The 26,887-nt window shown below is 48.7% G+C and overlaps 1 protein-coding gene and 1 non-coding gene across 2 annotated transcripts; one reads left to right on the top strand and one right to left on the bottom strand.

Annotated features, from left to right (window-relative positions):
- Window positions 1-2,675: 2,675 nt before the first annotated feature.
- HHIPL2 (HHIP like 2) lies at window positions 2,676-17,356 on the top strand. Its single transcript, XM_054576771.1, has 10 exons — window positions 2,676-2,996; window positions 6,432-7,084; window positions 7,930-8,073; window positions 9,014-9,345; window positions 10,105-10,231; window positions 11,381-11,526; window positions 13,301-13,382; window positions 15,800-15,882; window positions 16,622-16,860; window positions 17,303-17,356. The coding sequence occupies exons 1-10, from the start codon at window positions 2,676-2,678 to the stop codon at window positions 17,354-17,356; spliced, it is 2,181 nt and encodes a 726-aa protein (XP_054432746.1).
- A 1,626-nt stretch (window positions 17,357-18,982) lies between these two features.
- Window positions 18,983-19,055, bottom strand: TRNAT-UGU (transfer RNA threonine (anticodon UGU)). Its single transcript has one exon. It is a non-coding gene; the product is annotated as a tRNA-Thr (tRNA).
- Between the last annotated feature and the right edge of the window lie 7,832 nt (window positions 19,056-26,887).

The raw sequence follows: 26,887 nt of genomic DNA, 5'->3' as shown, positions 1-26,887 counted from the left end.
GACTGATGTCCTTATAAAGGAAGAATTCGGACCCAGACGCACACAGAACAGCGGGTGAACCCAAAGTCAGAAATTGGGCTGATGCTTCTGCAAGCCAAGGAAAGCAAAACATTGCCTCAGGCCCTGAAATGCAAGGGGAGAGGCTCCGGCAGGTCTTCCCTCTGGCCCTCGGGAGGACCCTGCCCTGCCGACTCCTGACTCCTTGACTCCGGACTTCGGGCCTCCAGAATGTGAGACGGCGATTTCCTGTTGTTCTGGCTGCCTGCTTGGTGCTGCTTAGTTATGGCAGCCCTTGCAAACCAGTAACAATTTTTTTTTTTTTTTTGGTAAACACCATATTGCTTCAAAAGTAGGAGTTAAGTGATTTCAGATACTCTGGTCCCAGCTGGCAGTTCCAGGCTTACCTCCTAAACCCACCTAACACTTAGTTGAAACCTGTTTTCTGTTCTCGCCCACCTGGGTCCTATCTAAATACCCTGTGGGACCATCACTAAGATTTTCTTAGTCCCCTCCAAGCTGACGTCATCACTCCCTCCTCAGTACCCCTGGTGGCAGTTCGGTCCTTTCTTACTGTCTCTCACTATAATCTGCCTCGTATTAGACTCCTGCTTTAACCTTTCGTCTCAGGGCATAAACTCCTTGAAAAAGTTTACTTTCTGTATCAGTTTTCTGTTACACATTCCTCTTCCAGCACAATACTTTGCACATCATAATACACACTACCAAATAGAGTCATCCATTGTAAAATAATTATTGTGTAACTGTTACCTAATCACATGCAATATGTTGTTATAACTACATTATATTATGGAGCCCCATCGGAAATGTTATATATTTTAATAGAAACTGATGCTGCTGCTCTGGGGGGACCTGCTGGCTGATCTTTTCCTGCTACTTTTGTAATCACTCTTTGGCCAAAACAATAAGATCAGATTTGGTCTTACTTGTCCTGGGTAAATAAAAAGATTTAAGATAAAAGATTTCATTATGGCCATATTGTTCTTTGTTTGCTTGTTTGTTTAATGTGTGCTACAATTCTGTAAACAGGCTCAGTTAGAATTATTTTCCATAAAAGGTATTTCTTTTGGATGCACTGTTCTGCATGGCACAAGAAAAACAGGCATAAAGGTCAATAGGAGATCAAACAGTCCTCAGAAGGGGTGACCGCCCATCTCTGGGAAGCGATGGTCGGCTGTGAATTCGCTGGCCGCCCTTGGTCCCAGTGTTCCTCCTCCAGCCCAGGGCTTCCAGAGCAATGACATTATCTGATCTTGGAGCAAAGAACCCCTTGAGACAGCACAGTCCCCACGGGCCACGGCTGCTGTGTCATGTTCTGCAAAGCCGCGTTCAGCTGGGTAGGATGTCGAACAGCGGAAACAGGAGAGCAGGGCCGTGTTGGAGGGTTGTTCTGACCGCTCCTCCTCCTGACTTCTCTCTTAGTTATGAAAAGGTTTGTATTTTAAATGCAGTTTGGGGCTTTGCCGACCCAGAGCATTCTGAGCACCGATGCTGCTCGGTGGAGGCCTCGTCACCTCGATGGCATCTGGCAAAGGCTCTTCATGGGGGTGCGTGGGGAAGCTGGGCGCGGAGCCCTCCTTGGAAGGCCCACCTGGACTCGGAAAAATCTTCTCTCTCCTCTGCATTTCAAAGGGAAGCTTTCGCCATGGAGGACTTTTCAGCGTGCGCTGAAAGCTTGGAAAGTAGCAGAAGGAAAGTGGGCTCAGGAGCCAAATGTTTCCAGCGGCCCAGGCCCCCGTTCATGCCTCCGTTGAGGTTTGGGGGAGTATGAATTTGGGACCCCATGTTATTCCATAAATACTTACCAGAGGCCTGTTACGTGCCTGAGACATGTATGAAGCAAACCACACTCTTAAATACTAATGATGAAACTTGCGCTCACTGCAGAGAGATGCCCCCAAAGCGGGTTTCAATTCGGCAAAAATAAAGGACCCAGATGTCTCTGCTTCCTTGTGAAACTGTCCCCAGTTGTCCCTCCGGTCTCCTTGGTTTCACTCAGTCGCACGCCCTCCTTTGCCATCACTGTCCCCTCTTGATTCGTGAAATGTCCTGTCTTCCTCCCACTCCAAATACACACTTTCCTGACCCCAGGACCCCTACAGCTCCCTGCCTGCCCCCAGCTTCCCTCTGTCCTCCCAGACCCTCCGCCAAGTCCCCAAGGGCCACCGAGCACCGGAAGCACTTGAACCTGGGCTTCCACAGTCTGATGTTTGGGCTGCGGAAACTTCTGTTCTCACTCCAGGAAGAAACCACAAACACAGCCTGAATTTCCTGGTCTTGCCTCTCTCCTGTCCTGGCAGGAATTCTCCGCCCTCGAATAAATCACAGCACCTTCACATAGACCCCTTTTGCTACGCAGCCATGCACCCCGATAAGTCAGCAGGAGGTGCCCGAACCTGGCCAGCTTCACATGTACGGAATTGGAGGGGACGGGGACACCCCTCACTGCCTTCACAAGAGACGCTTGGCTACTCAGCCCAGAGAAGAGACATTTCTCAGAAGCTACCTCTGTGAACTTGTTGGGGTGGGGGGAGGACGGGGGGGGGGGGAAGGAAGAAAACCCGGGCTGGGGGGGGGCCTAGGGGGAAGGCGGGAGTTAGCCCGGAGCAGGGAAGCCAACCTGAGCAAACAGCAGGCTGAGTGTTGCCCGGGCCAGAATGCCGGGGAAGTCTGTCCCTGGGGGTCGTCTGAGTTGGCAGGGCCCCTGGATCCCGACCCCTTCTGGCGCTTTCTGCCTCTGCCTCACACTCTTGCTGGACCAGTTGGGCTGGCTGCAGGGGCACCCCCAGTGCCTGGATTATGGGCCCCCCTTCCAGCCCACTGTGCACCTCGAGTTCTGCTCCGACTATGAGACCTTCGGCTGCTGTGACCAGCGTAAGGACCACCACATCGCTGCCCGGTATCGGGACATCATGGGCTATTTGGATCTCCAGGGCCAGGAGCTGTGTGGCGGTTACATTAAAGACATCCTCTGCCAGGTAGACTTGAGTGTAAAAACCCTCACCCTCAGGGAAGTGAGGGAGCCGGCTTAGAAGTGTCCCTCCCAGCCTGGCGGACGGGGTGCTGGGCAGGTGGCTGGGGGCCTGGGGGCCTGGGGGCCTGGGGAGGAGGGCTCCTTGGGTGCCCCAGGCCTTTAGCAGCTCAGCTGCCAGCTCCCTCCCTTAGAGCTTTGGGCTCTGGACAGGCACGCAGGGGCGGGGATGTGCTGAGCGTGGTGTCCGCTGGTCCCCCAAGCTCTCCCGCGGGTCCTGCTGCTCTGCCAGGCCAGGAGAACGAGCCGGTGGCCGTGCTCTCAGTGATGCTCCCAGAGCAGCTGTGGCCTGGGTCCTCCCCGCCACGCCCTGGGAGCTGGGCCCAGCACCCACCTGTGGTGTGTGCGAGGCGCACGGGGCGGGGGGAGTGGTGGCCTCTGCCAGGGTCCAGGCCTCCTCTGGGTCATGGGTGCCAGGGGCCCTGCTGTGAGGCAGTGGCCGCCAGGGCTGGCCCCCCCCGCCCCCGCCCCAGCATTCATTCCAGAGCTGGGCTGGGAGGGCTGCCTGCGGCTGAGTGCGATGACTCAGAAGTTCTGCTCCGGCGGCTCCCCAGCAGCCGGAACCCACCTCCCTGGCAGGTATCACCCAGGCGGGGGTTCAGGGGCTCAGAGAACTGTCAGCGTTGGAGGGCTGAGGACAAGGTGGCCATGGGGAAAAGCAGCGCCCCAACGACGGGCTGGGGCAGGACGGGAGATCCGGGCAGACCCTGGAGCTGAGGCCTTGCCGGGCGCCCCGCAGCCACTGACCCCGAGGGGCACTGCCCAACCCGGCCTTCCGTGCAGGGAAGACAGCAGCGTCTGGCCCAGAAGCCCGCCGCCTGGGTGGCATGGCCTGGGGCTCTACTCTGTCACCTTGGCGCCAGTCTTCGGCTGCTTCCTGGAGAATGAACGCTGGAGAACCACTTGGGCAGCAGCTGGCTGGGCTTTCTGAACAACACTGAGATTTCTCTTGGTGGAGATGCTTCCTCCTCGTCTCTCCTCCCTGCCCCTCCGCAACGGGGTGAGATTTCAGAAAGCCACATTCAGAGCTCTCCTGTCTTAGGGATTTGAAGGATCAGGATAACCTACACGTGTTTATTTATTAAAAAATTACAAGGCCCTCCCTCTCCCTTCCCCAACACAGGTAGTGAGTGTGTTCTCACCGCTGACTGCAAGCAGATATTAGGACCCTCATTTTCCTGATGAGGAATCAGAGGTTTTAAAGGTCAAACAGCGTGATGTGGGCCTGAACCTCGAGACTCAGACTCCACGGTCCTGCGCGCCTTTGGTAACGCCATTGCAAAGGCGAGTCCGGCACTTCCTTACGGCTTCCTGCGCCCTGCGCAGCTCCATAGCGGAGGCCGGTGCCTGGCGCACAGTGGGGACGCCGCTTGGGCCTGTTCCCTAAGCGAAGTGGCAGTTACGGAGCTCATGAGGTAGAAGCAGCCGCGCGCCCCCGAGTTGCTGCGGGAGAGGTGTCACGGCGGGTGCATTTCCACAGGCCGCTCTGCTCCCTGGCATTGCGCCCGCATTGCTGTCTCCCCCTTCCCTTCTTCCTGCTCCCCAGGATGCACAGGCAGTGCGGCTAGACTCAGAGCGGTTCTGTTTGCTTCTTTTTTGGAATGTTTTTATTCTTAAAAAATATTTTTATTGATTTTTGTAGGGGGAGAGAGGTAGAGAGAAATATCAGTGAGAGAGAGGAGCATCGATTGGTTGCCTTCCATGTGCGCCCCAACCTGGGATCAACCCCACATCCTAGGCCTGTGCCTTGACCAGGAATCAAACCCCCCAACCTTTTATGGGGCGACACTCCAACCAACTGAGCCACACCAGCCAAGGCTGCCCCTTTTCTTTTCTTTTCTTTTTTAAGAGAGAGAGTGAAAGGGAAACATCAATTTGTTGTTCTATTTATTTATGCATTCACTGGTTGATTCTTCTACAGGTCTAACCCGCAACCCTGCCATATCAGGACAATACCTACTGAGCGTATCAGGACAATACCTACTGAGCCACCTGACCAGGGCTCAGTTAGCTTCCTGTTCGCAGCTCTGACAAGTACCCTGAACTCAATGCTGTTAACTGCTGGATTCTTTCTCCCCCTCTTCCCAGTAACCAAGCCCTGGCTCTGCAGTCTGCAACCACGGCTGAAGTATGAGAGAATGGGGAACTCACATACATCTGGGAAACGATGCCGGTCCCTTTGTTAAGTGATGAGACAGCGGACCATCCTGTGCTGGCCGGCTGGCTGGGGGATCAGTGACCAGGGATCCTGGGCCAGCGGACTCAGCAGCCCTAAACTACACCCTTTAAATGAGCCTTGTTTACTCTCCTATCTCAGTTGCCTCTGCATTCTATCAGTATATGGAATTGGTCATCTACCCACAATATTCTATTTATTTCCCAAAAATTGCTTTTAGGGAAGCCAGAATAGCGGGCGATCCTTCGTCCAGGCGTGCAGTCTGCGCATGTTTGTGGGAACAGCGGCCGTGCGCCCTACGGCCACAATGAAATTCCTGCAGTGCCCAGCAAATGTGTGTTTATGGGCATTCAACACTTAAATATTTTTAAGAAATAAGTGATGACATTACTAGCTGTCTAATCTCTGGGAGCAATAGATAAATCATATGTTCATTTTGATCATTTTGTTTTTAAATTATAAAATATTTCGAACACGTGGAAAAGTGCAGAAAGTCAAATCATTCATCCTATGTACTCAATACTCAGATCTAACAAATGTGAAATTTTGGCCACGTTGCTTCCAAGTTGTATAAAGAAGTCGAATCTTATAGACACAGCATTTCTGATAAAGGAAAAGATGGAGAAATTTGGTACTATCTCTTTTTTAAAAAATTCATCACAATGAAACTTCATGTGTCAAGAACTAAAATGAAGAGTTAGAGGTGTAGGGTGAATATGAGAGATTTTTCCTCCCTTTCTGCCTCCGGGAGATTAACAGATGGAAAATTTGAGTCCCAGAGAGAGGTTTACCAGGAGTTGGTAATAGAAACTCCAGAATCCTGATCTTTTCCTAGACCTTTTTTCCTTCTTCTTGCTCAAAAACTGGGACCATCCCTGGGCAGGTGGCTCAGTGAGTTGGAGCGTTCTGTACACCAAAAGGCCGAGGGTTCGATCCCTGGTCAGGGCACATACCTAGGTTGTGGGTTTGATCCCCAGTCAGGGTGCCTATGGGAGGCAACCGATGGATGTTTCTCTCTCACATAGATGTTTCTCTTCCTTTCTCTCTAAAAGTCAATATACATATCCTTGGGTGAGGACTAAAAAAGAAAAAGATTAACAACATCAACAACAGCAGCAGCAGCAGCAACAACAACAACGAATAACTGGGAGCAGCCCAGCTGGGGCCGGTCTGACAGTGGGGACCTGAGCTTTCTGTCTCTTCTAGGAGTGCTCGCCGTACGCAGCCCATCTCTACGATGCTGAGGACCCTCGGACACCCCTCCGGAGCCTCCCCGGCCTCTGCGCTGACTACTGCGCCGCCTTTCACTCTCATTGCCACTCTGCCATCTCCCTGCTGACCGATGACCATCGCCTCTGGGAGTCCCAGGAGAAAGATGGCGCCCACTTCTGCCACCTCCTCAACCTTCCCGACCAGGACTACTGCTTCCCTAACGTCCTGAGGAATGACCATCTCAATCGCAACCTGGGCGTGGTGGCCAAGGACCGTCAGGGCTGCCTGCAGCTCTGCTTGACCGAGGTGGCCAACGGGCTGAGGAACCCTGTCTCCATGGTCCATGCCGGGGATGGCACCCATCGCTTCTTCGTGGCCGAGCAGGTGGGGGTGGTGTGGGTCTATCTGCCCGATGGGAGTCGCCTGGAGCAACCCTTCTTGGACCTCAAGAACATTGTGCTGACCACGCCGTGGATCGGGGATGAGAGAGGCTTCTTGGGGCTGGCTTTTCATCCCCAATTCCGCCATAACCGCAAGTTCTATGTTTATTACTCATGCCTGGGCCAGAAGAAGGTAGAAAAGATCCGGATTAGTCAGATGAAGGTTTCTCAGGCTGATCCCAACAGAGCTGACCCAAAGTCAGAAAGGTGAGACAGGCCCGTGAGCACCTGGGTGCCAGGCTGTCAGATACGGTCGTCAGTCCTCCCAGGCGATATGGGGGTTCTTCCCCGGTTTTAGAGTCACTAGCTGACCATGTCTTGTTGATGAATGAGGGACAGCCCGAGGTAGACTCCAGAGTCAAGGGTCTTCATGGGGTATCACCATCACCTTACAGTTACTTAATTGGAGCCATGCTTGCTTAACTTTACTGAAGGTAAACAAAGGCCAGCAGCCATGATGGTTTGAAAGATAATTATAAAGAATATCAATATTTGTATAATAATAGTCTCTGATGTGGTATGGCCATTGGATCCCAGGCCATTTCCCACGAACGTGAGAATTCTCGTGCTCACAGGTGCTAGCCGTTGAGCATAGATGGAGGGCTCAGGGCTCACTGACCCCCCAAGCTCACGTCCTTTCCACTCTACCATTCTGCTGGTTTTCCTCCTCCTTTCTGCCTTGTTTCTCCTTTCCCTCAGAGGCAGGCTGGGAGATTGAAAAGAACACGAAGGACGGACAGACGAAGCCCTGTGAGGTTGCTCCAAGGAAGGGATTTGAGGGTTCGGGTAGAGCAGAGAGCGAAGCCACGCCACAGAAAAGGAGGCCTGTTACCTTGGCTGTGTGTGAATCTCATGAAGTCATGATGTAAAAGAAAAATGATGCATGAAGGAGCCGTATTAGGATACCAGGGGTGCCTCAGAGTTTTAAAGCTACCTGCTTGGGGATCCTTGGACACCCTGAAGCAGGTCTTGGCTGGTCTGGGCCAGTCGTTTCTGAATATCTCAGGAGGACACGGATTGAGCTTATGTTAAAGCTGCTTTTCTCCTTCCAGAGTCATCTTGGAGATAGAAGAGCCAGCCTCAAATCACAATGGGGGGCAACTTCTTTTCGGTCTGGATGGCTACCTGTACATATTCACTGGGGACGGAGGACAGGCCGGAGACCCCTTCGGCAGATTTGGCAACGCTCAGAACAAGTAAGCTGGGTGGGGTCCAGGTTCCTGTCCCCTCAGGGAGAGCCCTGGGGCAATGTTTTCCTCGGAGAGGAACCCCTAGAGGGTCAAACCCAGACCCTTACTGCAAGACGGAGTTCCCTCTGTTGTGGCACATGGCGTCCGTTCTTTCTCCTGACCACGCTGCTCTATGAGGAAGAATAGAACCAGGCCCTTTAAAAAGTTCATAGGATTAGACCAAACCTGAGAGGCACCATCCCACTGTAGAAATAAAAAAATTTGCTCAGGGTCACGTGCACCAGAACTACATCATGCTTTTGCTAGTGGTTCACTGAACCCCTTGTCTTAATGCATAAGGATGTCTTAATGTCTTGTGTGTGTATACACATGTATTGTGTCTCCCCAAGTGATGCCTAGCAGTTGCTGGGCATTGACTGTTAGCAGACCTGCTTGGGCTGTCTCCTCTGGTCCTGGGCTATTTTGTTTTATTTTATTCATTTCATTTTTTATGTTGCTTTATTGCTTTATTTTATTTTTAAATACTGAACGTGAGACATATCTTTAAAAAATGTAGGTATACAATACAGCATTGTTAATTATAAGGAGAGTGTTGTACAGTAGATCTCTAGAACCTGCCCATCTTGCATACTGGTGTCCACCAGGTACGTGAGAAGCTGCTTAACATCATTAACCACCAGGGAAATGCAAATCAAAACCACAATGAGATATCGCCTCACAGTGGTTAAGATGGCTGTTATTTTTTTTAAAAAAAGACACCTGTTGATAAGATGTGGAGACATTTGAATCTTTGTGCCCTGTTGGTGGGAATGCAACATGGGGCCGCTTTTATGGAAAACAGTAGGGTGATTCCTCAAAAAATTAGAAAACAGAACTAGCCTGTGACCCAGCAATTCTACCTCCGCATGCTTATGCTGTGCCTGGTGTCTGGCCTTCTTTCTTCCAGAAGTTCCCTGCTGGGAAAAGTGTTGAGGATCGATGTGAACAGGGCAGGCTCAGGGGACAAGCGGTACCGGGTCCCCCGGGATAATCCATTTGTCTCTGAGCCAGGGGCGCACCCTGCCATTTATGCCTATGGGATCCGGAACATATGGCGCTGTGCTGTGGACCGAGGGGACCCGGTCACGCGCCAGGGCCGAGGCCGGATATTCTGTGGGGACGTGGGACAGAACCGGTTTGAAGAGGTCAACATCATTGTTAAAGGTGGAAACTACGGCTGGAGAGCAAAGGAAGGGTTTGAATGCTATGACAAGAAACTCTGTCACAATGCCTCCTTGGGTAAGCGAGAAACTCTGGATGATTTCTGGAAGACGGTGGGGGTGGGGGAATATAGCCTGGGAGTGTCCTGGGGGCAGAGCTGCTTATGGTGGTCTCCTGCCCCTGACACCGAATCAGCTTGTTAACATCTGGGGTACACTCAGGGAGTGAGGCCCACCCAGGAATCTGTATTTTAAATAAGTTACCCACGTGACTTGGAGGCATACGATTTTGAGGATCAGTAGCCAAGAAAAATTGGGGGCTATGTGTTTTTATTTATTTTCCAATTGGGATAGCCCACTGAAATGATATTCCTTCTATAACCAATTAATAACACAATCCCTACACATCAATGATCAAGGTGTCCTTTGGGGGTATGTGCTTTGTTACCACTGCTTAGTCTCTTTGGTCCTGTTTGTTACAAAGCAGCCTTACAGACCCTTAGAATACCTTCCAAATCCTTAAGCCTGGGTATCTGCTACCCCAACCGAGGGGGAAAACTCAAGTGTGTGGACTTCCAGGTTCCTGTCTCCCACGTGGGGGGATTTCCAACTTCCTCTCTGTGTGCGGAGGCTAGTCCAATGGGGAGCTCGCAAATATCGTGGCTTGTCTGTAGAGAAAGAGAAATGTGGTTCTCTTAGTTGCCTGGCCCCCTGAAGACCAAGAATAAATTGCTCTCCACTCCATCAGGCAACTCCATTAAAAGGCCCACCCTGCTTCCCCCTCGAAGTGCCCAATTTGGAGCTACGACCCTCACGCCCTTTCTTTGTTCTGGGACAGATGACATTCTGCCCATCTACGCTTACGACCATGAACTGGGGAAGTCAGTCACCGGAGGATACGTCTACCGCGGGTGCGAGTCTCCAAATCTCAACGGTCTCTACATCTTCGGGGACTTCATGAGTGGGTAAGAAAGGAGGGATGTCTCTCTTTTGATTTTAACGTTTTTATGAACACGGGAGCTGCGCAGAGGCTGGCCTTTCATGCCCGTCTTTTCAGCTCAAGGGACCTCCCGGGCTCTGCCTCTGCTTTCCCTCCGTGAGATGGAAACGTGTCCAAGGGAGCGAGTGGGGAGAGCTGTAGGACTCACTTTGTTTGTCTCCCACCTCTTAGGGAACACAGCCCTTCTTCGCTGCTCTCCAGTGCCTTTTAAACTGTTTTCCCTCTATTTGTCTCGGTTTTTGTCTGTTTGAGGTGGGAGGGTAAATCTGATTCCTCTGCCCCATCCTCGCTAGACAGGATGTTAATATTTTCATGCCACAGTGCTTGGTTACAGAGATGGGGTAGAGTTAGTGATTGGGCAGGTCCTTTGTCACTTGTTAGATCTTTGGGATTTATGTTTTTTATGTTCTTTATGTTTTTTGCCGTAACTCCTACTTCCCACTTCACCCCCACATGTATCACCTGGTTAATATGCAGCGATTCGTAACTGAAGCTTATGCATTAGAATTATTTGGGGTTGGGAGGTCTGTTTCATACAACTTTTCAGGTGACACCTCTGGTTTACTCAATTCCTTTCTCTTTTCTTCTAAAAAGCTGCCTTTAATTCACATAGATGATGAGGCATAGAAAGCACCTACCTTTTATTACAGAGACATAATAATAATAATAATAATAGCTACTGGTTTTTGAACCTTTACTCTGTGCCCGGTACTTTGGTGACATATTGATGTATATTATTTAACTTGCCCAGCTCTCGCCTTCAGTAACTTCTATTTCCCTTCCCTGCTTTACAGATGAGAAAACTAACGCTTAGAGATAACAAGCAACTAGCCAATGGTCATATAACTAATAAAAGTTAAGTTAGATTTTTGCAGTGGTACAATTCTCACAGGGTGGAACCTTTATGACAGAAAATGGACTTCCCCGTCTGGGGCAGGTGGGTGACGGATGTACCTGTGAAGCAGCTGTTGGGGCCATGGAAGAGGCTAGTTGTGGCCTCTCCCAGAGGGAGACCCAGCCTTAGTGCTCAAGGATGCCCTGCTTCTAGGAGGAAAACTATCCTACAGGGTGGAGCTATGGATTCCTAAAATATAAGGTTTTATTTTTCATCTAGTCGACTTATGGCTTTGCAGGAAGATAGAAAGGCCAAGAAATGGAAGAAACAGGACATTTGTTTGGGAGACACCAAGTCCTGCGCTTTCCCGGGGCTGGTCAGCACCTACAGCAAGTTTATCATCTCCTTCGCCGAAGACGAAGCCGGTAACCTATGTGCAGGGCCGCCTTACTTCTGCTTCCTGGGACTTAGACGGTCACAGGTGTCGTGACCTGAACAATTAATCAATTATTACTATTACTGCTATTGTTTTTATTTATTTAAGATTTTATTTACTTATCTTTAGAGAGAGGGGAAGAGAGGGAGAGAAACATTGATTGGTTGCCTCTCACACATTCCCCAGTCAGGGACCAAACCCACAACCCAGGCATGTGTCCTGACCGGGAATTGAACCAGTGACTTTTGCTTTGCAGAATGACACCCAATCAGCTAAGACACCCCAGTCAGGGCACTGTTATTGTTGTTTAAATAGCAGAGACCACCTCTCTTATTTTCACTATCATTGAGTCACCTTTTGTAATATACTAGAGACTGTTCCATGCCCTTTACATTTTTTTATCTATTTTAGTCACCACATGCGCCGATGTCATTACTACACTCACTTCGCCACTGAGCAGACCTTGGCTATGCCCACCCGCCCCCTCTTGGTTGAGCGTGCTGGCCACACCGGCCAGGTCAACGTCTACCCTTTGGCCTTCCCGCTCCTGGGACTGTGAAGGAGTTACATATGATCCCCCTCCCTGATTTTATTCCAATCTGCCATGATAAGACAGTGGACAATAACAGGGCGGGCCAGGTGGACAGGGAGTGCCTGTCCTGTCGGGGTGTCGCCTGGGAGAGAGCACCCCTGATGGCCAGCCCCTGGCTGGGCTGGTCTCCTTCCTGACCCTGCAAGGGTCTGGGAGGCACCTGCTGGGAGTGGGCAAGGGACGGTCCCTTTCCTGAGAGATCAGAGGCAAGGGTCAGCAGCTGGGTAGCAGGCTACTCGCTGGACAAATCAGGCATATGCCAAAGGCACTGGCAAAGCAAGGCGTGTGTGCACATATGCGAGAGAGAGAGACAGAGAGAGAGACACTCTTCTCTAATAAATGTCCCTAAATTTTTTAACCAGAAAGTGGGTTTTTAAATTTCAGCTTTACAGAAATGTCATTTTGTTTTTACTCCTTAAAAATGTTTTATTCATTTTAGAGAGAGAGAGGAAGGGGGCGAGGGGGGGGGGAGAGAGAGAGAGAGAGAGAGAGAACAACATCGATGTGAGAGAGAAACATTAATTGGTTGCCTTACGTACACGCCCCAGTGGGATCGAACCTGCAACTTGTAAAACGAGGGGGAATGAGGTAGACATTCTGAGAAAGGCACTAGGTTTTCATGAGTTCAAAAGGGAGGAAATGGGAGGTATCAGGGCCCTTCAGAAACAGACAAAGGAGGCAGTGCCTGGCGGTGAGTTCTGTGCGTGTGGAAAGGACCTGGAGGAGATGCTGAAGGCAGGGAGGGTCACAGGGAGTGAGGGACCCGACACTGAGGAAGACGAGGCGGGGGCTGGGAGGAGTAACAGCCCAAAGGAAGGGCCATTTAGACACTAGTCGTGGTTCTCAGCCTAGAGAATGCCTCAGGGTTTCACAGGGCACCCTGATCAACAAGAAAGGGGTGGGAAGGAAATGGGATGCATCGGGGGAGAGTCCTGGGAACACAGAGATGATAGAGGAAGAATCCCACTTGGTTCAGAGCGGGAGCAGAGCCCGACCTCTGCTGGGCCGCCCCTCGGGCTGGGCTTTGGGAGCTGCCAGTCCCGAGCCTGGGTTCCCCGCCTGGGGCTCACGGCACGCGAGGGCCACAAGCCCTGCTGAGGATCCTCCGCGTCCCCAGCTCTGTGTCTCGGCCCTGCTGCGTGTCCCGTGACTGCCTGTCCTCTTTTTTCAGGGGAGCTCTACTTCCTGGCCACCTCCTACCCAAGTGCCTACGTGCCACACGGGTCCATTTACAAATTTGTTGACCCATCAAGGTGAGATTTGGTCTCATTTTCATCTTGGGGGCATTTCTATCAAGTTCCTATCTTTGTGGCAGGTTATCAAGAGTCCTCTCTCCCCGAGAATCACCAGAAATTACCAAGGAATCAGGTCCACATTCTGAATAAAAAGCAGCTTGGTCAAGCAAAGTAGGACAGTGGCTCTTTGGGAATTACGGCCCCTTTGGGCAGTGGTCTCTTCGTGGCTGTAAATGAGGAGTTTGAGCCTTGCCTAGTCTAGACATGTGGCTCCTGTTTTGTTTTTGTTGTTTAAGTATGGTTCTGGAAACTTCTGTCTGGGATCACCTGACAGTGAATGTTCACCTGTGACCACCTGAGTAAGTACTACCACCCTGTCCCCTGGCTTTGGCCAGGATGCCCGAGACGTTTGGCAAATACCTTGAACTGCCAGGTTTCTCAGCGTCTGTCCCCGGTCCTGGCTGGAATTCAGTGGCAGTATTGACTCACTCGGTGGACTGTGTGCTCTTTCTCCTGCTTCTTCGCCCACGGCTCTCAGAGGCTAACCAGCCTCCAGCTGGTCGGGCAGAAGCTGCCAAACAGCTTCGCATCTGGGAGGCTGTTGAGCGTGCGCCATCTGTACCTGCTGTGTGTTCATCCCGAGAGCTCTGCGCAGACGCCGCATTTATCTTGGGATTCCTGCCCGTAGCAAGAACCTCTCCCCATAAACCAACTTGAAAGACCCAGACAGGAAAACTGCCCTCGGGGGCTTCCATTACCCACATCTGGGGTGGTGTTCAGGAGGCATGTGGCAGACAGGGCACCAGCTGCCGGTCAGGGCTCGGGAGCCAGGACCAAGCCATAGCTCATCCTGCTTGGCAACAGGGATCTCGGGTGTGAGATTCTCATGAGGTCTTGGAGGTCCTCAGGCCCGGGGCTGTGCCTGGGCGCTCCCCCGACAGGAATTAGGTGCCGGGCCCTCCCCACCACTGACCTGCTGCACTGTCCTGTGCTCAGGGGGTGGGATAAGTCGGGGTCTTGAAAGCGCTTCCTTTGGCTGACCACGTCTGGTAGGGAATTCTGTTCTTCAGTAACAGGGTTTTGCGCGTGTGTGTGTGCGCGTGTGCATGTACTTTTTCTTTCCTTTATCAGTTTCCTGATTTGTTTGGGGGATAATTTAGGTCCCTCCATCACAAGAGCAGCCACGATGAGAGCTCAGCCACCAAGCACACTGAGGACACCCTTACTCATTTGCCTGTCTCTTCGGGTGGACGTTTACTGAGGGGTTGCTGTGTCCCAGGCACTCACGCTCCCAACAAGGCAGGCTAACACCCCAGACCTGCCGATAAGGCTGCGGAGCTCAGCTCAGTCACATCACGTGTCTGAGGTCCAGCCAGTGAGCGGGGGCCGAGGACAGGAGCTCGGTTTTCTTTGGGGATGAGAGTCGCTTCCACCCCACCCATTCGCTTTGGCTGTGATTACGTTGCCTTGTTCAGACTTTCAGAAAGCATCTGTAGCCGTGGCTGCGAATGCTGCCCGCGTGCCTACACGGCTGTCTTCACCCTGACTGCGCCCATCCCAGCGTCCCCAGGGCGGCTGCTTTATTTATGTGTAATTCACCGCCCCCTCCCCCGCCCCACTTCCATCTTTTCCTTCTGCCTGGGCTTGAATCTTGGCTTTGCCACCAACTAGCTGTGTGACCTTGCATCTGTTTCTTAATCTCCGCGTTCTTCAGTTTCCCCACTGCATGATAGAATAATAATAGCACCTACCTTATAGGGTGATTGTGAGGATTCAGTGAGTCATCAAGTATTAGTACAGCACCTAAGCACTATGTATAAGTGTTCATCAAATAAAGTTACCTTATCCACCTGGAATGGGGGTGAGGGCGTTAAGACAGAGTTGCAGAGAGGCAGAGAAGGCGGCAGTGGGGACTGGCTGACAAGTTCCGTCTCTGCTCTGGGGTCTCCAGGGTCTCTTTTGTTCCAGAAGACGCACCCGGCGGACAGCAGTTCAAGAATGTGCTAGAAGGCAGAGAAACGGGCGTCATTCAAGGGGTTTTCTTCCTCAGCAGCAGCATCATCTATGGAGCCCTTGTTATACACTTGACACTGTGCCAAGGGTTTTTTTGTTTCTGTTTTTTAATTATACACACAGTTCTCATTTAATCTTCACTATCGCCCTGCCAGGATAGGCACTATTATTTTTTCTATTTTAGAGATGTGGAAATAGTCTTCTCATGGTGCTGCTGTCCAGGGGCCTGCGGGCTCCCTGTGACTTCCACGTCCTTTCTCCACTCCATCTGAGCTCCTCCTGTTTCCGATGACACCTCGTCCCACCCCTATAGATAAGGGAGCGCTGAGCCCATTTCTTGCAAACGGATGCTTTCTGGTGACCTTGATTTTCTCGTCCCATCTTCAAAGCCTTTTGTCCTCACTTTTTCTACCTGTTCTCAGGCGAGCACCTCCAGGCAAATGCAAGCACAAGCCAGTGCCAGTGACAACCAAGAGTAAGCGGATCCCATTCCGGCCACTCGCCAGTGAGTCTGTCCTTGTCTTTGACTCAGACCCTGCCACCCTCTACAAACACGACAGCCCTGCTGAGTGGGAGGTTTTACTTTCTCACCTGTGGCTTGTCCTGGGGTTGAGGAGTACAATTTGTGTCTCAGCCTATACTCCTCCTCCACATGCCTGCTTCTCCTGTGACCTGTTGCCATTCATTCATTCATTCATTCATTCACTCATGTATTCATTCATTCATTCACTCATGTATTCATTCATTCATTCACTCATGTATTCATTCATTCGTTAAATCATTCAATCTTCCATGTATTCATTCACGCATCTGGCTTCATTCACTTAGTACTTCTGTGGCAGACACTGTGCTAATCCCTGGGGATAGAGCCTTGACCCTGACCTGTAGTTCAGAGTCAAATGGAAGGGGAGCGGGCAGTGCAGGCAACTGAACAGAGGTAACCCTGAGGCCCCTGGGGTGAGGGCAGCTTCCTTCACGTAGGGTAGGCAGTCGGCAGGGACTTGTAGAGAAGGGCCACTATCTTTAAGGGAACTAACCATTCCAGTACTATTGCCATTGGAGTGACCCTATTAGAGAAGTAATATATTTAGATCAAGGCCAGTTAAGCGACTTAAAAAATATTAATTTCCAAAGAATTTATATGAAAGACCCCTCATGTAGTCATGGGTCTCATGGGTGGTGCTTTTCTTAGAGCTACTTTTCCATGACTTGAATGTCTCACCACATAAAGGCTTGTTTCCCAGAGACAGTCTTGGAGGTGCTAAAGGAGCAGTCAGAGAAGGCTGCTAGAAGATCATCCGATGTGACTTCAGCTTCCCATCCGGGCCTGGCCTCCTCTCAGAAAGGCTCCTCTAAGAAGCCGGCTTCTCCCACGAGAAGCAGGAAGCCGTTTCGAGGCCCTGGGGCACAGGAGGGAGCCCGAGTGTGGCCCCCGGGCCCCTCAGGGAAGAGGAAGAAGAGCCGGAAACCCCGCAGTGGCCCGGTGAGCCAGCCTGCGCCGTGGGGGCCAGGAAGCAGCCGTCCTTGGCCTGCGAGGGGAGAACCTCCTCGTCACGCAGATCCTGCGGCTGCTGACCCGGGGCTTTAGAGGTATGGGAAGCGGGGGTGGAGCGGTTGGGGTGGCGGGGATGGTGGCAGGAATTTGGCTTAGGGCCTGATTGTCTTTCGAAGGGAATCTTGCTACCGGAACGATGCTCCTTGTCTGCTTCTGGGGGGAGGCCAAATTCCACGCCGCCACTGCACCCGGGTCGCGGGCACTGGTCTGCAGCGTGGCACTGCACGTCTTTGTTTGGTTTTGTAAATGCCCACGACCCAAGGTGTTGTAATAAATCAGCACTTGCTCAAATGGACACATATCTCTTGATCTCGCGAGCATTTGGCGTTAGCCTAAGAACCATATTTCACTCTCACGCCTGTGGCGACAGGTTTCCAAGGAAAGCTCCTCCAAAAGGGTCACCTGCTTTGCAGGTGCAGAGTAAGTAGTGTTGGTATGAAGACATTCAACGACCTGAAAGGGCTTTGCAAAAGGACATTTGATGTCGGTGAAGTGCTGACTCTTGCGGGATAATTCAGGATATTTTTCTTGCCTCAGTGGGGCCTGTTTCTTCAAGGCCCTGGAAGCACTTCATGGTCGCAGCAGACGTCCTGACCAATAAACAGCACAGTGTGAGTGTGTTTTTCCAGAGCTAAAATCTTGCAAGCCGCCGTAGAAAGTCTCAAAATTGCATCACTCCCAGAGCTAGCTCAATTAAAAAAAAAATGCATTCCATTCTCTCGCTCTTTGTGGAGTTGAAAATTATGTTGGGGAGGTATTTAATTTTACCTCAACCAGGGCCATGCTTACGGCTTGCCTAAGTGCTGGCTTTGGGAGCCCCAGATGCCTCTGCCTACTACTTTACCTGGTTAAGAAAGAACTTGAACTTGAGGTCCCCAGGCTGGAGCTCCCTAAGCCTGCACCACCCAACATAAATATATGAGAGCTGCCAATGGAAGGCCCATATGTAGTTTAAAATTTTCTAGTAGCCACATTTAAGAAATAGGTAAAATGAATGTAATTACATATTTTATTTAATCTACTATATGTACAATATCAACATTTCAACATATTACCAATTTAAAAATTATTAATGGGATAGTTTACAGTTTTTCTTTTCTTTTCTTTTTTTTTGAACTACGCGTTTTACGTGTTTTATTCTTTCTGCACATCCCAGTCCGGATTAGTCACATTTGAGATACTCACTGGCCGTATGTGGCTGGTAGCTACTTGACGGACAGTCCTTTGTCCAGCTCTATCTAGCCCTGAGATGTGGGAAAAGAAATCGTGGGTGGGGAACATTCATGCATTCAGGAAAGGCCCTCCTGACTCTAGAGTCACGCGCTTTCCAGAGTTCAGCGCAGGGGGTGGGGCGGGAGCAGGCCGGGGGGCCAAAAATACAGCGGAGAAATGAGGCCGGCAGCAAACACGCTTTCCAAGCAGCCTGCACTGTTCGTCTCTGGGAATGCCCCCCCTCCCTCTGGAAGGGGGCAGGACCTGGGATCCCCGCTGGGCTCCGAGGCCGGGGTGCCACGTGGCAGCCGCAGCGCGTGCTTTCTTCCGGGCCACGCTGCCCACGCTCTGGGCGCGGGCCCGGCGTGGGGACGCTCACTGGCCCGCTGCGAAAGACGCGAGTGGGAGCCTGTGCCAGAGCGCCCCCCGCTGGCCGCGCGGTCAAACTGCAGGCGCGGAGTCCCCTCCGCCCGCCGGTCCGCGCTGGCGGAGCGGTGCGCTTTCACTTTCTGCCGCTCACCGCCCGGCCTCGGTTTCCCAGGCGGTGCAAACGAGCCTGGGGAGCCTCGCTCTTCCACTTCCCGTGCTCGGGCCCGCGGGTGCCAGCAGCGCCGGGGGCGCCGAGGATGGCTTTTCTATTTTTATTTTTTTCTCTGTTCTTTGTTGCGGTCCAGGATTTTCTCTTCCGGGTCACATCTAAAGCACAGTAAGGATGCCCATAATTTGCATTTCAGGAGGCGTAACTTTTCATCTTGCCGGGTAAAATTTTCCGATGACTTCCTTTTTGGAGTTGCTGTTCCATATTTACAAAGGATAATGAAAAAAAGTTGGCAAACGGAGGCCCCAGCGAGGATCGAACTCGCGACCCCTGGTTTACAAGACCAGTGCTCTAACCACTGAGCTATGGAGCCCACTTGTTACCTTGGATACTGTATTCCAAGGACATTGGAAGCAACCTTGCTCTAGCGGGCAGGCTGTGGGAATAACTGACCTTAGGCATTCTACATCAATAATGATTCTTACAAAGACTATGAAATGCCCGAGAAAAATGCCTACACATAAGCAGGGTTTAAAAAAAAACAAAACAAAAAACAAATCTCAAAATCTTATGGTTAGGATCATAAAATACTGACTCACACCTACGGTAAGTTATGCCTATAAACAAAGGCTGGAAGGGAAAACGCAAAGATGAAATGTGGTACCTTTGTATCTTAGAAAAGCCTCCGATCTGTTGTTTCTACGACAATATGTATCAACTTTAGTACTTAGAGAGAAGTTAGAGGGGTGTCTTTGGTTCTCATAAATAAGTTATTCGTTATGGATGAGTTAATTGATTCAACACCTACTTACTGGGTGCTCATACACTGGTCAACCTTGGAGAGAAAGCAAAGCTCTGTCCCTGCTCTTTTAAAAAATGAGCAGGATCATAAAACTATGTATGCCTCCTTCCCTTTTGCTTAATGAACACTTACCGAAGGAATGAAGTTGTGGCCACGCCATGATCCATTACTCCATGAGGAGAGGATGAAGACGATCCTGGGCTCCCAGGGAACCCCAGGCCTCTCTGCTTTACCTCTGCAGGTGTCCGCTCACATTTGCTTTCTCGAGGAGGCCTTTGGACCCCCTATTTAAAGCTGCACCAACCTCCTTATCTTCGCTCTCTACCCCATTCTCCTTAACTTTCTTTGCTACTACATAATATGCTTATGATGTTTATTATTCTTTCCTGCCTATGCCTGTTAGAATGTCAGCTCTTTGAGGCCAGGGGGGTTTGATTTATTCCCTTTTGTGTATTCAGCACCTAGAATAGTGTGTAGCACAGAGCAGGTGCTCAGCACAGGCTGAATGAGTAACATCGATGATGTCATCCTGTGGCTTTATAAACCCAAATGCAAATTCACATGTGGAAGTGGCAGCCATTAGTAGGTTCAGGGAACATAGAGCGTGTGTGCTTGTTCAAGTACAGAAGATTCCAAATGAACAAGATGACAAATGCCCAGCACCACGTTCTCGGTGTTCAGTGAAGCTGGCAGCTTGGTGCAGGAGTTTGAGCTCCTCCCCAGGCCCTTGGGGGATGGGCAAGGAGGCCAGAAGGAACCCTGACACAAGACGGGCTCAGAACCTGGGATGCTGCGGTCAGGGGCTGTGGTCCCTGCTGACCCTCTCCTCCTGTTTGCCCAGATCTTTGGTGGCAGGGACTGTAGGGTCCTCCAGAATGACTCAGGGCACATGGCCCTTTCTCATCACCCCAGAAGGGCAGACGTGTCCCACTGGAAGTGGGTGGTGACTCTCTGAGCTCCCTAGTGGGCAGCTAATGAATGAGTTACTCCTTACCTTACGTGGGCCCAGTGGAATACACCCAGTTATTGAAACCAGTAATAAAACTCACCTCCTGGATTTTGGTTCTGTTTCACAGCAGATAACCCTTTCATGAATATGTTTTACAAACATTTCTTTTTTTACATTCCTATTTCTTCATCACCTCCCCTTTGGCAACTCTATCAGCTTGTTTTCTATATTTCTGAGTCTGTTTCTGTTTTGCTTTGTTTACTTATTATTATTATTAAATTCCACATATAAGTGAGATCACATGGTATTTATCTTTTTCTGTCTGACTTAGCATAATATGCCCTAGGTCCATCCATGTTGTTGCAAATGGCAAGATTTCATTCTTTTTCATTGCTGAATAATATTCCATTGTATATACTATGCACTGCATCTTCTTCATCCACTTGTCTATTGATGGACATCTAGATTACTTCCATATCTTTGTTATTACTGCTAATGTTGCATGAACACAGGAGTGCATATGTCTTTTTGAATGAGTGTTTTTGTTTTCTTCGGACCCAGAAATGGGATTGCTGGATCATGTGGCAGCTGTATTTTTAATGTTTTGAGCAATGTCTAGACTGTTTTCCACAGTGGCTGCCCAGTCTGCATTCCTATCAGTTGTGCACAGGGCTCCCTTTTCTCCACATCCTCGCCAGCACTCGCTGTTTCTTGATTTATTTATCATGGCCATTCTGAAGGGTGTGAGGTGATAGCTCATTGTGGTTTTAATTTGCATTTCCCTGATAATTATCGATGTTGAGCATCTTTTCATATATGACCATCTGTATGTCCACTTGGGAGAACTATCTGTTCAGGTCCTCTGCCCATTTTTAAATTGGATTGTTTGTTGTGTGTGTGTGTGTGTGTGTGTGTGTGTGTGTGTTCAGTTTTATGAGTCCCTTATATATTTTGGATATTAACTCCTTATTGGATGTATCATTTGTGAATATCTTCTCCAGTGCAGTAGGTTTGTTTTTTGCTTTGTTGATGGTTTCCTTCACTGTGCAAAAATTGTTTAGTTTGTTATGGTCCCATTTGTTTATTTTTTTTCTTTTGTTTTTCTTGCTTGAGGAGATATATCAGGAAAAATATTGTGATGTCAGAATTTACTGCCTGTTTTTTGGTTTTTTTTTTTAGAATTTTTATGGTTTCAGATATAACATTTAAGTGTTTGATCCATTTTGGGTTTATTTTTGTATATGGTGTAAGAAAGTAGTCCAATCTCATTTTTTTGTATGTATCTGCTTATTGAAGAAACTGTCTTTACCCCATTGTATATATCTTTGCCTCCTTTGTTGTGTATTAATAGACCATATAAGTGAGGATTTACTTCTAGACTTTCTGTTCTAGTCCACTAATTTATATATTTGTGTTTATGCCAGTACCATACTGTTTTAATTATTGTAGCTTTGTAGTATAGTTTGATATTAGAGACCATGTTACCTCCCACTTTGTTCTTTTTCAAGATTTCTTTGACTATTCGGGGTCTTTTGTAGTTCCATGTAAGTTTTAGGAGTAGTTGTTTTAATTCTGAGAAATATGCCATTGTTATCTGAATAAGGATTGTATTGAATCGAGGTATTGCTTTAGGTAGGAAGGACATTCTGACAATGTTAATTCTTTCTGTCCATGAGCAAGGTGTATATCCTTCCATTTATCTGTATCTTGCTCAAGTTCTTTCTTTAATGTCTTATAGTTTTCAGAGTATAGATCTTTCATCTCTTTGGTTAAATTTATTTTCAGGTATTTTATACTTTTGATGCAATTATAAATGGGATAGCTTTTAAAATTTCTTTTTTTATCATTCATTATTGGTGTGCTGAAACACAACAGATTTCTGTATATTGATTCTGTATCCTACAAATTTACCAAAGTCATTTATTATATCTAATAATTATTTTTGTGTAGTCTTTAAGGTTTTTAAATATGTATATAGTATCATGTCATCTGCAAATAATGAGTTTTATTTTTTCATTTCTGATTTGGATGTTTTTAAATTTTTTTGTCTTGTTCTGACTGCTATGGCTAAGACCTCCAATGCAATGTTGAACAGAAGAGGCGATGGTGGGCATCCTTGTCTTGTTCCTAATCTTAGAGAAAAGATTTTCAGCTTTTCACCAGTGAGTATGATATTAACTTGGCTTGTCATATATGGTCTTTCTTATAGTGAGGTATGTTTTTTTCTATACCATTTTGTTGAGAACTTTTTCATAAGAGGACATTGAATTTTGTACAATGCTTATTCTGTCTCTATTGAGATGGTCATGTGGTTTTTATCCTTTATTTTATTAATATGAAATATAACATTGATTTATGGATCTTGAGCCATCCTTGCATTCCTGGGATGAATCCCACTTGGTCATAGTGTATAATCCTTTTAATGCATTGTTGAATCTGGTTTGCTAATATTTTGTTGAGAATGTTTGCATCTATATTCACCAAGGATATTGGCTTATACTTTTTTTGTAATGTTTTTATTTGGTTTTGGTAGCAGGTAATGCTGGTGTCATAAAGTAAATTTGGAAGTGCTCTTTCCTCTCCAATTTTTTTGAAATAGTTTAAAAAGGATAGGTATTAATTCTTATTGAATGTTAGACAGAATTCACCAGTGAAGCCATTTGGTCTTGGACTTTCATTTCTTGGCAGTTTTTTGATGACTACTTCAATTTCATTGCTAGTAATTGGCCTGTTTAGACTTTGTATTTCTTCTTGGTTCAGTCTTGGAAGTTTATATTTTTCTAAAAATTTATCCATTTCTTTGACATTCTCAAATTTGATGGCATATAATTGTTCATTGTACTCTGTAATGATTCTCTGTATTTCTGTGGTGTTGGTTGTAACTTCTCTTCATCTATGATATTTATTTGGGCTCTTTCTTTTTTTTTCCTCAATGAGTTTGGCTAAATGTTTGTCTATTTTATTTACCTTTTCCAAGAACCAGTTTTAGTTTTACCAATCTTTTCCATTGTTTTAATTTCTATTTTGCTTATTTCTGCTCTGATTTTAACAATTTCCTTTGTTCCATTTACTTTTGGTTTTGTTTCTTCTTCTTCTTCTTGTTCCTTTAGATATAGAGTTAGATTGTATATTTGGAATATTTTTTGTTTCTTGAGGTAGGCCTGCTTAGCCATGAACTTCCCTCTTAGAACTGTTTTTGCTCTCCCATAAGTTTTGAAAAGTTGTGTTATTTTTATTTGTTTCAATATAGTTTTTGATTTCCTGCTTGATTTACTCTGTTTCATTAGTTGATTAGTAATATGCTGTTTAATCTTTATATATCTGTGAGTTTTTTCCCCCATAGTTCATTTCTAGTTTCATACCACTGTGGTTGGCAAAGTGCTTGATGTGATTTCAATCTTCTTGAGTTTATTGAGGTTTGTTCTGTGTACTTTAATATGTGCTCTATCCTAGAGAATGTTTCATGTACACTTGGAAAAAATGAGTATGTTTCAGTTTTTGTATTACATTTCTATTAAGTTGATCTCATCTAATGTGAATGCCTAGTTTTCAGGTCCAGGGAACAGGAGTCATGACTGTAGACATCTCACTTTCCTCATTTGTAAAATGCAAACGATGCCAATGAGAATGAAAATGATAATATTATCATCGCCTGTGGGTGTTTGGGAAGAATAAATGAAACGATGCGTATAAATACTTCACACAGGGCCTGGCATCAGGGGAGTCCTTGATGTAAATTACTTTCATTACTAGTTGTACCTTTTAAGTGTTGTGTGAAGCCCTCCTGTGCAGGAGGGTGGCTCCCCGAGATGGGGGGAGCAGGGCGAAAGAGGGGGGATGATGAATATGGCCTTCAAGTGCCCAGAGCCCCATCCCTGGAGCCAAAGCTCCTCTCAGGCACCGGCTGAGTGAGATGTTATCACTCTGCTTTGGGAGCACTGAGTCATATTCAGAAAGGAGAGATTTTCTCACCTCCTGCAAGACCACGGATTAGAACTAACCTTATTAAAGTCAGACAGGCAAGCGCTCAACGAGGCCAGGAAGAGGATAGTCTTTCAGTTGATGCAGCTGTCTTCTCTCCTGTTCCCTGCTCTTAGCAGCCGGGCATAGAAGGAGGGTCCAACCCTCGACTGCCACAGGACAGTGGGGTGGGGTGCCCATGCCTGGTGGGTGGAATGAGGTGCTGGAGGTGGTTAGTTCAGGCACTGAAGGACAGTTGAGGCACAAAGGGAGTCCCAGGACTTCTTCAAGACTTTTGGGACAATGCCATGTGACAGAGAAACTAGCCACCCCACAGAAGAGCTCTTGTGTGCGTTGGAGCCTTGTGGACCATGTGAGGGAGAAAAGACTCTAGTCTGGGGGCTGGTGCTTAAGGTAGAAACACAGAACTTGAGGGCCTTCCAGCGCATCTGGTCACAGGGGTCTCGTTTCTGGCTGCACATTAGTTACCTGGGGGCTTTAAAAAATGCCATTGCCCAGGCCCCAGAAGTTCTTGTTTAACTGGTTTGGGGTGAGGCCTAGGCATTAAAAAAAACCCCTAAACTCTCCAGGTTATTATAATGTGCAGCCAGGGTTGAGAACCCGATCCAACGAATTCATTTCATCTCGTAGGTGAATAAACAGAGACTTCGAGAGCTTGAATGATTCACCCCAAGTAAAGGGCACAGAGACGGTTTTTGCCTCCACAGTCTGAACGCAGACTTGGGGCTCTCTCCGTTACTCCGCAGCAAAGTTCTAGGAGGACTGCTGAGATCAGAGACGATCCCAGAAACATATGTGATCTGTGGTCCCACATTCCAGAAGTGGTGACAAGCTCAGGAGGCAGGGAAGCCTGGTGACCTTGATCACAGTACCTAACATCCCTGAGCCTCCGTTTCTTTATCTGCAATGTAAATGTTTCCTTAGAAAGTCAACACAGACTGGTTTCTGGGCTGGGAAGATGAAAAAACGACATTAAGCTATTAGCCCACAATTTGTGCCTTTTAAATGGCAGCAACAGGAGTAGTTGTTGTGATTAGTAATATTTTTATATTTCTGTGTGCCGGTCTTTTAGAATAGTGATTTTCAACCAGAGGTCATTTTGCACCCCTAGGGAACATTTGGCAATGTCTAGAGAGGTTTTGATTGTCAAGACGGCGGGGAGTGGGAGGGAGAGGTTGCTTCTGGCATCTAGTGGGTGGAGGCCAGGGATGCACCTAACCATACAGAGTGCACAGGATAGACCCCCTTCCCAAACAAAGAGTTACCCAAGCTGGTGGTGCCCAGGGTGAGAAGCCCTGCTCTCATGCCTGAAAGGAACTGGGCGTTTGAAGGCCGGGGCTGCTGGGTGATAATAGGTTGATGGTTTTGGTCCCTGCAGGGGTGAGGAGGCAAGGGGCCAGTGCAAGCGCTGGGGGGCGGGGAGGCCCCATCTCTGCTCTGAGTGGCTGCAGAGGAAGAACTTTTCACCTCTTTACAGGTGTGCTTACCTGCAGGTAATAAGAGCACTGGGATTAGTCCTTAGAGGTGCTGTGAAGATAACCCTGCACTGGACGCTTAGAGATGCTGGTGGTAAAAGCTAAATAAAGCCACGGCGATTGCATCGGGTCCCACGGGATGGCTTCCTTTCTCCACGGTGGTGCTTTGGGCACCTGGGAGTGGCCCTCTTCTCTCATGAGCTCATCATTTATAAATGACAGCCACCAAAGTTGGGAATTACGACGCCGGGTTGGCAAGTGGATAACTTACTCAGCTTTCTTCCGGGAGCCTTGTGTCTTAACATATTTATTTTAAAAATAAGATAAATCTGATACTGCTAGGCAAGCGCTGTTCTGTGCGGAAAGAAGAAAGCGTGGAAAAGCTCTCCTCGGGAGCGCACCACTTTCTCGGTCAAGGTTACCACGGTTATTGGTCTGGGCTGCAGTTGAGCAAGTAGACACTAGGTGGCGCTGTGCTCCCGCCCGAGAGGGAGCGCTCCCCTCCGCGGACGCTGGAGTACAGGCACCCCAGAGGGAAAAAAATCGAGTTTACAGGGAAGACTTAGCTCTTAAAATAAGGCAGCAGCCCAGTGAAGCAAGTACTGCTATGGCAGGTACATTTTCTTGCTCGAACGGACGGAAAAGGGCATTTACGGCCTCCAGGCATCTGGCTAACAGATATCGAACAACAGAAATACACGTTTAAATGAAACCTCGCAGCAGGCCTGGCCTCGGGAGAGAATGGCAACCAGCTGGGCTCGCTCGGGGCTGGGGTCTGGCACCCGCGCTCCTCTGCAAGGACTGTTGTGTGAATGGGCAGTGGCAGTGGGCGTGTGGGGACCCTTTTGTCTGGTTGGCTCTCCCTGAATTAGGAGGTGGTGCCATCTCTCTGAGCCTCTGGGTGTCACCAGTTAGGAGAGGGATCACCGTTGTTATCTACCTTCGAAGGTAAGCAAAGTGTGGATGCAGGAGTGCATCCTGGGAGTAAAAAAGGAGGA

The sequence above is a fragment of the Pteronotus mesoamericanus genome, unplaced genomic scaffold, assembly GCF_021234165.1.
Source record: "Pteronotus mesoamericanus isolate MK-2021 breed Mesoamerican mustached bat unplaced genomic scaffold, CSHL_Meso_final contig_347, whole genome shotgun sequence".
NCBI lineage: Eukaryota > Metazoa > Chordata > Mammalia > Chiroptera > Mormoopidae > Pteronotus > Pteronotus mesoamericanus.
The sequence above is the reverse complement of the archived record's forward strand: the minus strand, read 5'-3'. Positions and strand labels throughout refer to the sequence as shown.